The sequence below is a fragment of the Anoplopoma fimbria genome, chromosome 14 (genome assembly GCF_027596085.1).
Source record: "Anoplopoma fimbria isolate UVic2021 breed Golden Eagle Sablefish chromosome 14, Afim_UVic_2022, whole genome shotgun sequence".
Classification (NCBI taxonomy): domain Eukaryota; kingdom Metazoa; phylum Chordata; class Actinopteri; order Perciformes; family Anoplopomatidae; genus Anoplopoma; species Anoplopoma fimbria.
In genome coordinates, this window is record NC_072462.1 from 22074618 (window position 1) to 22089891 (window position 15274).

A 15274-nucleotide genomic window follows, 5' to 3' on the forward strand; every position below is an offset into this window, starting at 1 on the left:
TCGCAAGCAAGTGTTATATAAGTTACGCGGTATAATAACCTAAATACTTTAAAGGGAGGGGCCAAACAAACACCGGCCCTTCAACCAGGTGATGTTCATGTCCAGTGTGAAACCAAAAGTAAACATTGACACTTTTTACGTAGCGTAAGTCGACTAGGGGCAAATGTGATTTATTCACGCTAGTTACGTTGTTACGGTCGTTACATAATGTTGTTTTGTTCACAATACCTGAGTAAGCTCATTCAGATCCTTGCCAATGCTGAAATGACACTGTAGCAAAAGGCATGCGGAGGCCGTGACATGATGTCTCTCAACATAAAGAAAACACTATTTCTTGCATTGCCACTTAATGCTGGTATCGAATGTGATTCATCCACAGCAGAGATGTCCAAATTGAATGTATAATGAAAGTACTTTAGACAAAAAAATGGTTTGAGCTGTCTTGACAAATATGACTCTTTATGAAGGTTTGTTTCGGAGAAACATAAAATTGGCAGAAGGAGGCCTTCAGGAGTCTTCTGATTACACTGCCACGAAGCTGAGACTCAGAAAGAAAAATGAGACCTCTTTCCTCTGCATGTCTCAGGGTGTTGATAACAGACAGCATTTTTTCTAACCACATATGAAATATGTGACGATGAGAACTGCAAGAGGGGAATGTTGGTGGTCGGGAGTAAGCATTTCACTTCTTTCTAAAGGCATGGGGCTGCAAACATTCAGTGCTGAGCCTTCACTGTGTGCTCTGAGGAGCAGACCTAGTTTACTTGGGTGTAATAGAGCAAAAGTAAGGATATCCGCCTCTGGTACTCTTTGCAGGGCCTCTATGCTACAGAAACAAGATGACTTCTTGGATAGCCTTGGACCTGGGCCGCAGTTAGTTATTTTGATGTAATGATCATTTTTGCCTTTGGGATTTTAGCCATGGTGTTTACAGTCCATCACTGACAGATGCACAAAGAACCCTCGCCACTTTTTTGATGAAATTTCCTGACCCATCAAAGATTCCTGCTGGTATGAAAAATATCCGGTCTGCTGCAAAGTAAAGTGGATTTTTGACTGTTTGCTTATCTGTGACCATTTTTATTCAGCCAAAAAAGACAGCAACCAGAAATGACATATGTCCCTGCTCATTTACATTACATGTATTGCCTTTTTTCATATTTTCACATATGATGTTGTGTCTATATACTATATTTTCCTGGTGTTGTACAGGTTGAGAAAGGAGATGCTTGTGTTGTCTTCATGCATTAGATGGGAAAGGCATTCTGGGTCTTAATTTGTATTTTGTATATTTGGTGATGAATTGATAATTGTTACAGTAGATTTATAGGGCCTCAGAGAAGAACATTTTCGGTTTCTTATCCTAAACCTGTAAACTACTCTGGGAGCCTTGATTGTATAAGGCTTCCAAGTAAGATATAGCAAATTGCTCATATCAGCTTTTAATGCCACCTGTTCATGAGTAGATCCACATGTGTGAGATGTGATCATTAGGATAAACAACACCTCCATCTTGCTATGCAAGACTGCAGCTTTCATTCACCTTAGAGAAAAAACTTCACACTGCTGAGCCAGCTGTCAAAAGTCAGCCAATGAAAACGTAACAAATTTCGTTTGCTTTCACACCTAACCAGTTTGGTTCCATTAAATGGAACTCTGGTGCAGACCTAACAACCAGATCGAGGCCGTCTGAAAAGAATGGTCTCGGTCGCCAGTGCAGTCTGTTTGTAGTGTTAAAGTAAAACTGACTGAAAGCAAATCTGTGATTTTATCATGAATTCATAAGCTATCTATTAAATCCTTTGGCCGATCATGACCCCAGATGCCCTTATCCATACACACAATCCTGCTTTGTGTATTTTGGCAGCTCACAATAGAAGTGAGTGAAAAGAGGGAAACATGCTGTCAGTTCGTCAGTATGAAGGAGGTCCAGTTACAGTCTCGACTCATAATCAATTATTTATTTGCAAGTTCTTTGTGAAATCAGACAAGATAAATAAACACACAAGGCACAGAGGTACAGCATGACTTGCTCTCAGCCATTGCCCGTGATCCATGGGATGCTGACATATAGACAAAACTGTCAATCAGTGAATAACCCTTCAGTCTATAGGACTCCATGTTTACAGCTCTTGGTTGTTTGTAATAAGTCAGTGTGAACACTGATACATCACTGCTAAGAGGCAGTGATGTATCATTTTTTTGTGGCCAAATGAACCAAAGTACAAGTGTTAGAGCATCCATAAACTCCAAATGTACCCAAATTTATTCAGATTAAGGCATTCTGATTCTTTGCACACTTCGGAGAAAGGCAGTGTATCTTGACATTAATTGTACAATAACAGTGATTTTCTTTTTTTTTGTCTAAGTGAGGTTTCTCTATTTGAGAAAATTGATGAACCCAACCAGTTCTCTTGAGTCCCTTGTAAGTGCTGCTAATTAACAAAACTGTCAATACGGGTGGTTTTGACTCGAGGCCCATTAATTGTGTGTTTTTATCATACTCAAAATGTGGAGTTTAGTTCTCAAAAAAATCACATTGTCTCTGTTTCTCTGTCTCTTAGAGAGGGGGTTCGGCTCATAACTGCGGCCAGCTGAAGGTGGGTCAGGTGATCCTGGAGGTAAACGGGGTTTCCATGAGGGGCCGCGAGCACAGGGACGCCGCACGCCTCATCGCCGAGGCCTTCAAGACCAAAGAGAGGGACCACGTGGACTTCCTGGTGACCGACTTCAATGTGGCGCTATAGCTGACTGGAGGAGGAGAGAGGACGATGACGAGGGTGGCACCAAGAGAAGACGGGTTCGAGGACAAAACGAGAGGAGAAGAAAGAAAGAAAGAAGAAATTGAAGCGTCTGTTGCTTTCAATGGCACAACTCCTTTACAAAAACGAATCACCAACTGATCTCTGAGCCCTTCTAGAAACCCACCCTTGATTCTGGATACATAATACTCACATTAACAAGTTTTACTTCCGCTGTGGACTTCGTTCAGGATTCTCCTCAACGTGTTACCTCCCCACTGTGAGACCTTATGCACTAAAATGGAAAGTAGTGACATAAACATTTTTCTTTATTCGCTCCATCGTAAAACTTGTGGATTTACAACCATTCCTGGCCGACTGGAACTTCTCGTAGCACTACCACGTCCCATGGTCAGTTTGTTTTATTTATCTTTTGCTTCTACCACGAGAGACAACTGCACATCTGAGACTTATCCACGCTTGACTTTACAAGCTTGGATTTGTAAATGTATAAATGAACAAATGTAGATACAGATGCATATATAGTGTACACATAAAGATAGTCCTATATGAATTATAAAACCCTTAACCTCTGTTGCATCATCACTACATAGTGATATATTTTAAAGATGATGATAATTCAGGCCATCCTGGTGATGTGGGAATCGACACGTTTTACCGTGAAGCTACCGGCCTGTCTGTGTATTACCACCCTCTCATGAAAAGGATAACAGAAATACACATTTCATGCTAATATTTGTTTAATCAGTCTTAACAGAAAAGACTATTATGATGGAAATCTTCATTTGGGCACCACACAAATGCAAATCCTTTTTTCTGTTTCCTTTCCACTTCTCCATGTGTATCTGTATTATTTGAGACTACGTCCACACTAAACCAGCTGCATTTTAAAATGCTGTGAAAACAACACGCACTGTAGCCAAGCTTCCTAGTACATACCAAAACACAAGGTTGTCGTGTTCAGATTCATTCACTCTACAGAGCAATTTTGGAAAGCTCAGTTGGATCAAAGATGCTGTATGTCTTCATGTTTGGCCTGTTTAGTGTGGAGGTTCTCTCAGAGGGGATCAAATCCCTCGTTTTTCCCCTTCAGACCTTTCAACTTTGCTCCTGCTAGTCTGAATAACAATTGATGATTTTATTTTGTAATTTCATAGTTTTAATTATATTCACCCTGGGGGGGGGTCCTGCTGAAGCCATGCTCAGTGCAGCAATTACGCTCAAGAGGGGCGTAATGAGACATTTAGAGGACGACACTGCCAAAGATTTGAGAAACACTCCTTGTCACATGTTCACACATGGAACGTGTGCACGCACGCACACATTTCATCCACTTAGAGAAAAGCAATTAGGAGATAAGCAATCAGGTGGAGTGAGAAATGGAGCGAGAGGAAGAGAGAGAGTGAGGGAGCGACAAAAGTAGCAGAGTAGACGTGATTGTTGCTGTGATGATTTGCTTCCTCTCAGGAAGAGTACAAGTGTGGAGAGGATGTACGGCAAACATCCTCCATGTGGCACTCCAGAGAGCCACATTAGGCTGCAGGTAGAAATAGGAAGTAATTGGACTGATTAATCCAGCTGTTCTCTGCGTGGATGTGAGTGTTGTATGTGTTTAATGCGAGTGTTGTGTGTCTGTCTAAAGAAAAAAACATGTTCAAAACAAGGAGACAGCAAATATTGACAAATGTAAATATCATCAAAGGCGGTGCTTTATGAGACATGAAGAAGTGAATCGTAATCTGGTCTTTTTGAAGAATGCCAACGGAGCAGCTCTGTGAGAAATTGCTATCAAACACTCATGAATCTTTCTGGTGACAACTAAGAGAAGAGAACAGCATGCTTTATTTTTACACCATATCCCTGCTGTTTATCTTTAAAACGTCAATCTTTAATGAATACACAATACCAACATCCTGTACCCGTATAATGCCAAATTATGATCCCAAGATATATATTTTTTAAAGAATCTTGTATTTCTTACTTTCTTAGACGCAACTCTTCAGTCTGTTTATCCGTCAAAAGACCATGTTTTGTTCTATTGTTCATTTTACAAGGGAGACGTAAGAAAACCAAAGAAAGTACTTTTTTTAAGCAGCATGGATTGATTATTTCCACTAGAAGGGAGAAGAACTCCACAAGAACATATACACAGTTCTGACATATGTTAAACATGTAGTTTTGTTTGGTATTGGCAAGGTGTGTGTGTATATATATATATATATATATATATATATATATATATTTTTGTTGATGAATGAATAAAATAATGTTTAATTTTCCCTCTCAGTTGAAAAACAGTGTACATTAAAGACATGATACAAGTGAAGAAATTAATCAAAATGAGATAAATCCAATGTGTGTCTACAAAAGGACAAACTGGAACATTAAATCATACTAACGTTTCACCAGCTAAAGCTTTAACAGTAAATATAGTCCTGTAGCAGGATTTATGTAACATTTTTGTATTTTACGTTGTCCATTAATAAATCAACAGCCTGATAAATAGCCACCATATTAAACTCTAGCATCACTCTATATCTGAGGGGAAATGTGGAGCTTTCATTTATACAACAGAGATTTTGTCTCTGAGATTACTGAGGCGTTTGAGTGCATCCACCAATTTCATTTGGTGAAAATATTAACTGTGTGCATATTCAGGACGTGATAGGAAAAAAATAACACTCACAGCAACCACAAACAAACTTAAAATTCAGAATGCATTGTGTGTGTGTTTGTGTGTGTGATACAGACTGAGCTAGATAAGAAGACACAAGAGACATTCAGACAGATGAGAGCTGGAGTGTGTCCTCTCAATGGATGTTGTCTCCATTAAACAATCTAATCTGGAAGGAATCGCACCAGCACTGATGAACGCTTTTGTTTTCTGAGTTGAACATTCAAACATCACACATGACAGCTCCCTTTAGAGAGAGGAGAGGTCACAAGGAAAGAGGAAATGAGGGAAAAGAAAGTACATGTGCTTTGTCAAACACTGTGGCCAATTTTTTTATTTTGAATTTGTAAAATCTTTCCAGTAAGAAACGGCAGACTATAACTATAAATTGGATTGTATTTAGATCACTTTAAAGGTGTTTTATACAGCTGGAAGGATAACATTTTCCTCTGTGGGTTGAGGGAATTTTCCAACTTCTGAGACATAAAAAAACATTTTAAAACCCTTTGGATTAACTCCAAAATAAATTTCGACAAACAAGGCAAGATATCATTAAAAAATGTTCAATACTCTTTCAAATGGAATGACTTTCAGAACTGATACCAACAGAATACTTGTTACCTTTCCTGGAATTCAAAGATATTTCTATACAAAAGCCTTTTTTCATTGAAAGGATAAGGCAAGTGTTAATCATATTGTATAAAAACGACCAAAACCAACAATGTGTTTGTCTGTCCCTCAGTACCTTTTGACTTCTCTACAAAATAGCTTGGCACTGTCATTTTTAGCAAACTTAACCTTAACAGGAGTAAATAGTGCATTTGTTTGGGACTATTTTCAGCTGCGGATTAATTCACTTTTGGTGCTCTAGTGATTATGTACAGCAGTGTCTGTGAGATTTACTCAAAATATACAGTGTGTGTACTGAGGGAAAATTGTTTTTAATCAACAGTAGATCTCTATGACACAGAGGAACAAAATATATCAGTAGGATCAGTATATTGTTGGTTTTTGTCTTTTCGTGGGATTTGTTGACAACAAAAAAATATCTATAATAACTTTATACTTTAACAAAAGAAGTCATCCATCCCAAATGTTGTCTAAATACAAGCATCCACAGCAGAACTTTACCTAAATAAAGTATGAAATTGGTAGAATTATGATTCATTTCCTAAAAAGTTGCATCAAAAAAGAACTGAGTACATTTCAGAACAGTGTTCGTAGTGCTTTGGAAACATTTTGGAGAGTACCAAAAAAGTATGGAAGTTGGAAAAAGAGATCTAATTAATCTTCAAACAAAGCCAATTTCCAGGATATCAAAAAAGTTAGTTTCAATTGTCTTATGTATTTTTCATTTTATTGAATCATTTCATCAGAAGTAAACCTTTTTACATTATGTCTCAGAGACATTTAAACGTGAAAATTGATAAATAAAGCTCTACAGGGAAAGAAATAGATGTTATTTTATTAACCTTGTTTATTTATTTAAACATTTATAAAACATACTTTTACTGCAGAATCGTCCCTCCTCGTCACAGGCACTTTTTTCGTGAGTTACCTCCATAATGACCCTGTCTTGTAGATGTGTCGATAGCGGCTCGGCTTTTGTCTTTGATCTGATATTAAAGGGCCATCCAGGAGGGAGGGATGATTGAGGGAAGCGATGGAAGCCGCTGACAGTCTCATTAATCAGAGGCCAAGACAGAGAGGTGCTGGCCTTGGCTCCGACATGAGACACGCTCAGTTCAGACATGGTCTTGTTGCTCGTGCTGTAGCAAGGTGAGACGGTTTGCTCCCCCCACCCCTCAACCACTGCTTCACAAAGGTCAGACTTGTAAAACACCACCTGTTGAGTCTATAGAAGATGTTTATTTGTTTCACTGAGTGTGCCTCCTGCTTTATTAGCTGCACTAGTTTTATTTTGTTGGTGTTCATTCTCCACCCTGCCTGCCATGCTCTTCAGCTGCCTCCTTCTGCTTTTGTTTTCCTGTCACTCCACCGGTCCCCTCCGTCTGCTTCCTGCACATTTTAATGAGGAGTGTTGTACGAGGACATGCTATTTATACAGAAAGTGTGTTTAATTTTTCAATAAAGATAACTGCACAAAAACTTGATTTCTGTCTGCTTTTGTATTGAACTCTGAGTTTTAAACTTGGACATGTGACGTTGTAAGGGAGTTGTCACGGTTCACTTGAGTGGCCAAAAACCTGAACACTGTTGTCTACATTGTTTTAGCTTGGGGATGGTTTGGGGTCTTAGTTCCAATGAAGGGAGATTGTGATGCTACATCATACAATGATATGTAACTTATGTCCAAGCTGTGGGGAGAAAGAACTTGACTGCCCTGCAAAGAGCCACGATCTCAACCCCATCAAACACCTTTCGGATGAACTTGAACACCGACTTCGAGGCAGAACTCATCACCCAACATACAACACCCAGCATCCAACATTGTGTGGAAAGCCTTCCCAGAAGGGTGTAGGCTGTTGTAGCAGTACATTCTTCTCAATGGTTTTAGAATGAAATGTTAAACACTAACTGATGTTATTTTCAGGGTCCATAGGCTTTTTGGCCCCATACTGTAGAAAACACTGCACGTAATGTAAAATTGTCCCTTTTTCTTTCAAGCTCTTTGGTGATTCATTTTTGATGCTTTTATCTTCAACAATACGTTAACTTTATTATTCAGGTGAAAAGCACATTTGTCATAATGCAAATGGAACACACTGTACTGAATTGTAACTCAATCCATTTTCTATACTGCTTGTCTTGTCACATGGGAGCTGCAGGAGCTTATTCTAGCATGCGCTGGGTGAGAGGCAGGGTACATCCTGGAGAGGTCACCAATCCAATCTTATCTCCAAATGGGACTCATCTTTGGAATGGTGTTTGTAGGCAACTGACAGAAAAAGTGGACATCTCCTTGTTCCCCTTTTAAAAATGGTAAATGATTTCATGTTTAGGAACTAGAAAAGAATAGATATTCAGCCATTGTAAAGCCTATTTGATTGTTATTTATGAGTTTTGGCTGAACAAATAACACAGAATTGATTTAGTTCATTATCAAGAAAAATATGCTAAACAACCACTTTGTTCCAGCCTCTTAACTGTTAATGCTTTCCTCTGTTTGGTATCATAGGTATCATCCTCAGCCAACCAGACAGCCGACTTAATCAGCCCACTAGGTAGTGATCTTTTAGTCTTGCTGAACATGGTTTGGATCTGTGCCAGTGACCATAGGTACTCTGCCATTTGGCTTCTGTGATTACGCCAAATAGCAATCTACTGTACTTTGACTTAGGTTTACATGGTTGCTTTGGTTTCATCTTGGTACATTGTTACCAAGATGGAATACTGATTTATTTGTGTGCAGGAAAGGTATGAATGACACAGATTTTTGCATGAATGCAGACAAGAGAAGGCTGATTGTTGTCAGGTTCATAGTCATCACTCTGTCTCTGTGTTTCTCTCGATCAGTTTCAACCATTTTACAAACTATTTGACATGCAATTGTAAATATGTTTTCTTAGTTATTATGTCATAGAGCAATATTGTGTGATTTAGCATCCAAGGACTAATAGGCTTTTTAAGGGTAACTTTTTTTTTTACATATACATCTATAAAATTATACTTAAATTCCAGTCTTTGCTGCCTTTGTAAAATCTCTGGCAGACAAAATTTGTCATTCAAATACTGATAATGATGTTCTGTGGACAACCGTGTGATTATAATATCTCTAGTGGTATCTTTTGAAAGTGTGCCAGTGTGTTACCACTTCATGGACAAAGGTTTTTGGACACTGACACCATTACATTACAGTCATGTTTTATTGAACATGTCTTTCCAGAACCATGGGCTTTAATGTGTTGCTATTAAAGTCTATACTCTCCGAAAAAAGGTCAGGACAGTCAAGTTCTTCCACACAAAACTGGGTAACTATTCTTTTATGGAACAGGCTTTGTGTGCAAGGCATTGTTATGTTCTGACAGGCAAGGGCTATTTATAATTTTTCCTGTTTCATAATTTGAAGGTCTGGCCCGAGGTGGGTTAAATCAGTTAAGTTGACGAAAAAAGAAATGACTAATACACTCATTATTTTAACTATTCATATATGCCAGAATTAAAATAAAATAAAATAATAATAATCTGAACTAATGTATGACCTATATAATCATTTTTTGCATGATCCACGTGCAAATATTGAAAAACAAAATGATAAAAAAATAATTTCGGACACTTTTTGTATTATTTGTTTCTGTTGAATATGAATATCTGTGTGCATTACATTTAAATCCCCTAAATACAAGGAGGAAAAGAGGAAAGTCATCTTCCTTAAATGACTATAGGGTGCCCTCTTGTGGCCTTGTCTTTGAACTGCAATCTGCTTGTGTTGTATTTGGATGTATTCCTGATCTGACTTGTTCCAGATCTAGGCTAAGCCCCGCCCCTGAACTGCCTTATAACCAATCACCGCTCAGCTCTTTGGGCTTCAGGCGAGTTGGAGACAATTTGTCCGGAACTTTGTCTGTCAGGTAACACAACCCGCAACAAACTGCACAAATTAAACGATGATGTTCAATCTGGCTTAGAAACGGTTAACATTAGTGTCAGGGCTGCTGTTTGAATACATACAAGAGCTGTGCGCGGTCTGTAAGAAGTAAAACATGCCTGAAATACTAAACTCAGGAGCGGTGATTGCACACGTGTTGCCTGGAGTGACGACTCTGTCAGCTGCAATCAATCCACACTCCACAACACTGGCAATTAGCAGGGTAAATATCAAAAAGTACGTTGTTTTGGGGGCATAAATACATTCTGACTCCTCCAGCATCAAGGTATTAATACTATGAAGCTGCACGACATCTTAATGTGGGTTGTGATGCATTTATAAGTAAGTGACGGTAACGAGAGTTTGAGGAAACCTCAGTTCCATGAGAATTGTCGCAGTTTGTTGTTGTGTGTGTGCCATGGTAACACATGTGTGCCATGGCAACACGTGTGTTACCATGGTAACACGGGCTGGGTCTTCTCCCTTTGAAGTTTGAAAAAGGGAAGCTGAAACTATCGCCTGTTGACTGGACGAAACCAATGCATCTTATCTGTCACATGAGGTAAGTTTGCAATGCAATACGAATATAAAGTTGCTTTATTTAGTTGTAGTAGTGTCATTTGGATTGATCTCAATGTGCATAACAAACAGGCTGTCACTGCCCTGCAGCCTGACTGGTTAACATGTTGAGCAACTCTCTCCTGAGTTATTCAAAGCATGGGACACGGGGTTGAATACAGGCTACTTTATATATTGTAGGCTACTTTATATATTGTATAAAGAAAGTGTACTGTTTCTGTAGTAGGCTTGTTTGTCAGACACTGTGGATCATAAGAGAGACTGCTGGTTTTAGTGTAACTAAGAGTCTGTTGCATCCTTTCATGGCTTACATTACATTACAGTCATTTAGCAGAGGCTTTTCTCCAAAGCGACTTACAGTCAGTAGTATGTTACATATCATTCACCCATTCACACACTGATGACAGGCTACCATCAAGGTGCCACCATCAGACTCTAACTAACATTCATCATCCAGTCCACACCGATGGCCTTCAGGAGCAACTTGGGGTTAAGTGTCTTGCCCAAGGACACATCGACTGCCGAAGCCGGGTATCGAACCACCGACCCTCTGATTGGAGAACTACCTTGCTCTCCACTACGCCACAGCCGCCACAGGCATGAGAGTGTAGTTTCACATGGTCTGTGCAGGTATATTTTCTGAGAAATCCACTCCAACTGGCTGCAGTGACTTAAGTCCTCTGAGTTATCACCAGCAAAAGTAACTGGAGAAAACTTGCTGACTGTAGCAAAAACTTTTGTGAAAGATAGGGGGTGAATCCCCCTCACAGCAGAGCCACCCAGGTATCCCCCTCACTACATTACATTACATTACATTACATTACAGTCATGCTTTTATCCAAAGCGACTTACAGGAAGTGTACAACATAGGTATTCAAGAGAACTACTAGTCACCAGAAGTCACAAGTGCATCTCCTTTCTTAAACAAGCATCTAAAAGCATAAACCAGAGCAAAAGTATAGTGCAGAGGCAGATTACTACGAAAACAATAATTGCAACAACAACCATTCTATTTATCTTGTACTTATGTATCAGTCTGGATGGGAACAAATTACATATGTTCAATAGAACTGCCAATAAGATACCTAAGTTTAACAGGAGACACCACAGGCACAAATAATTGTTTTCACGCACTGGTCAATTTACAGATTTTGGGCTATGTTGCTTCCATTACATGTTTTCTCTCCGACTAGTGAAAATGCATCAACCAAAATACACATTTAGGTGTTTTATTTTACGACTCTGTCTATTTGTGTCTGGAGATTTCTCCTAAATTCAACAGAAGTTACCATTAGGAAATGCCTCATTTGCATATTCAAACACACAATATCAGAAAACTTGTATTACAAAATGTAATTGTCTTAATGCAAGTAACTGTAAACTGGGGAAGTTTCATGGTGTCATCTTTTTTTTACCCTTTTTTAACTATAGTGTAGTCTATGGTATTTTACAATGCATAACTTGAATGAGTTCATTGCCAATAATAAGTAATTAATAATCCACAACTTAAAATTCTTAAAATGAATAATTCCTTTTTGATTTTCTTTCTAGCAGGTAATTGATCAATGAACTAATAATTTCAGCACAATTCTAAACAATTAAACAGTTTTATTCAGTCACTATGCTCACCATTCCACTATGCTCAGTGTATCCTGTGTCTTCAGCTCTCCCTGTGCCTCCTAAGTAGATTAGCTGTCATATATTAGTCACTAGGCCGTCCTAAACAGGACGCACACAACTCGCTCCAGCTCTGCCAGCTTGGGCGACTCCAGCAACACTTGTGCTCACTGCACGGTCGTCATCCTTTGAAAATTGATGTATTCTCCCTGTTGGCCAGGCCAAAAGATTTTACGACAGCTTTGGTGGGACTGAGAGTAGACCCTGGCAGACTTTCTGTCATTGCTTTTTTCCTTCCTGCTTTCTATCTCTCTTTCTCTCCGTTCATTGTTCCTCCACCCACCTGTCCAACCTGAGCTCTCCTGACAGTCAGGTGATTACAGCCCTGCTGTCTGTCTGTCTGTCTGTCTGTGAGGAGCTGAGCTCGCCTTCTGTCCTGGATGTATGCTGATGATCATTGTCTGTTTACAATCCGTGAAGCCCCCTGTAAGGGCTTTAGAGCAGCTTAATTCCCCCCATCTGGTAGCTAAGATAAATCCTTAGTTCCCCCGGGACTGACCGGGGAGCATGAGCAGAGCAACAGGTGAGTTGTTTCTTTGCTTTATTCATACCAGAGAAGGTCAGAAATCCAACAGTTCTATCTAGGACATTTTTGAATTTAGAACTGGCTTTGCTTTTCAAGTTCCTTGCTGCCTGCTTCTCTTTTGCATTTGCTCTAAATCTAGTTACAGTACACGTACTGTAAATGTAAACACTGTAAACATGTCTCTGGGTGTGAGACAGAAACACCGTACCACCCAAAACTGAAATACATTTATATATACAGGCCGTTTAAACAGAAGACTTTTTAGTCATGTCACAGTCAATAGTTTATTCATTGATGGTTGAATTCCTTTTAGTTTCTTCAGTTTCAGTTCATGCTGGCCCACGCCTGTACTTTTCCTGCTCTGAGAAGTAGAATTGTCTGCACTCAAAAGGCCTATTGTATGACATTTTTGGATACCAACTGTAGTGTAGCTACAATATCTGAGTTTTGGTACTATAACCAAAATGATGCTCGTCTTGATCCCCTGGACATTCCTGTGCGTTGGAGGAGGAAATGAATAGGCCATAATTATACTGCAAACTCTATTCTTTCGATTGTGAACTTATTGCTTTTCTAAACTCTTGCGTTGTTAGTCCGCTGAGATGTGCGCTCTTCTTTCTTGTGGTCTACTTTAAATGCATAGTGAGTTTGCCATGTTGGTCAGCGTGGAGCCTCTCTGCTGATTTGTGTGTGAAAGGGTTGTGTATAGCGCATGAGGCAAGTCTGTCAGTCGTATACGCCAAGCCTTGTGTTTGTTTCTAACACAATCAAAACAAGTTTGTGGATGCACAGGATTGAGTCTGGATGTGTGTGTGTGTGCATGAGAGAGGTTTGTGTGTTGATTAAGATATACACACAAGAAGCACCAAGCTAATAATCTTCTTGCGGTAATCTTGGACATTGATGCAAAAGGCAAAACCCCATGGTGGTGACCACTTTGCTCAATGAGAATCCAAATTCTGCTGTACAGAATGTGCTTTTTAACTGGTAATTTCCTTGCCTGAAGTTCACACCAAGGTTCTATAAAGATGTACTTAAGAAAATGTGGCTGTTTAGAGGGACTAAGAATGTGTATAAATTCATAAATTAAATGTTACTCTTTGTAGCACTGTTACAGACTTTTGGGGAAGGCGCTGGCATGTATGTTAAGAGTTGTCAAAGATTTATTGCAGACGCTGAAAAGCACAGCTTGTGTTCATGTTGTGTAGTTGCCATAGTGACCGTTGCAGCTCTAGGAATATACTTGGGGGACTTGATGTATCATTGTGAACCAGTAGTCTCATCCAAACTCTGTTACATGTATGATATGTAGGTATTAAATAACTTCTTATTCTGAGATAAGCGAATTTATAGCACTGTGTTAAACAGGGGGCAATAAAAGGAATACTTGTCTGTTGCATAGACTCACAAAGAGTTCATGTTGGAAATTAGTCCTTAAGTGATGCTTTGTGGTAGATTTCTAGGATTGTATCAGGACACGTCCACCTGATCCATTTCCACAGCTCAGTCTTCACACCTGTCATGTTTAATTTGTGAAAATCTGAAATGTTCAGATGCACCTACACCAGCACAACCTGGGTCCTCTGTGAAGACATCTCTATAAATATGATGGAAGCCAAATGAGTGGTTGAGAGGGGTAAAGCTGACCTATTATTTTTTTGGGGGGTGTTTATGACTACAAATGACAAAGTTGATATTTAGTGCTTTGTTTAGCGACTTTTTGTTTGAAATGATTGCCTTACTATGATAACATTTACTCCTACGATGTCATACAGCAACAATGATAGACGCAACATTTATGAGAGATATCGAATGTGCAGTGGGACACATAGGTTAATACCTAATGTATGTGTAGATGTTTCATTTTGAAGACCTCATCTTGCAATCTCCCAGATCTTAATGTGATGTCTTCAAAATGCCTGTTTTGTCTAACAGCCCCGAACCCAAAGTTATTGTCCATTTGAAAAGTTGGAGCCAGTGGTATTTTTTTTGTAAAATACTAAAACAATTAATCAATTAATTGAAAATGTTGATTTTCAATTAATTAATTGACTTATAATTTCATGTTTCAGTCTGTTTTTATTAACGCACAATTTATCACCTTTTTAATTGCTTTAGTTAAAAAAATGTTCTGGTTGTCTGTCAGCACAGTATAATTCATTATTCACTATTTCCTTTTTGTGAGCTTGTCCTAATATATGTTTGTTTCTCTTCAATTGATTTACTTTGAATACCTTTACTTTAGAGTGTAATGCTAATTAATAATAGAGACTGAAGAGCTGATACTATTTTGTGTTTCAGGAACTGCCTCCAAAGAGATCTCCTCTTCTTCAAGACTGAAAACTGACCGGCCAGTCCCCCTTAGCTCTGCATCTGGACTTTTTCCAGCTTACTGACATGATATGCAATCAGTAATCTTCTGTAGCCATGATTTTGAAAGTGGACTTCAGAGCAGAGCCAGATCAACAAAAAAAGATGCAGGGCATTCCTGTGCCTGGCTGAGACAG

At 39.0% G+C, this 15274-nt stretch overlaps 1 protein-coding gene across 1 annotated transcript in view; it reads left to right on the plus strand.

The window, feature by feature from the left end:
• The window catches only part of whrna (whirlin a), a 125457-nt gene extending 122710 nt beyond the window's left edge, over positions 1–2747 (plus strand). Inside the window, exon 13 of the mRNA XM_054612898.1 lies at positions 2565–2747. Coding sequence (XP_054468873.1) covers positions 2565–2747 — 183 coding nt within the window. The remainder of the gene's footprint in view (positions 1–2564) is intronic.
• Positions 2748–15274: the final 12527 nt, after the last annotated feature.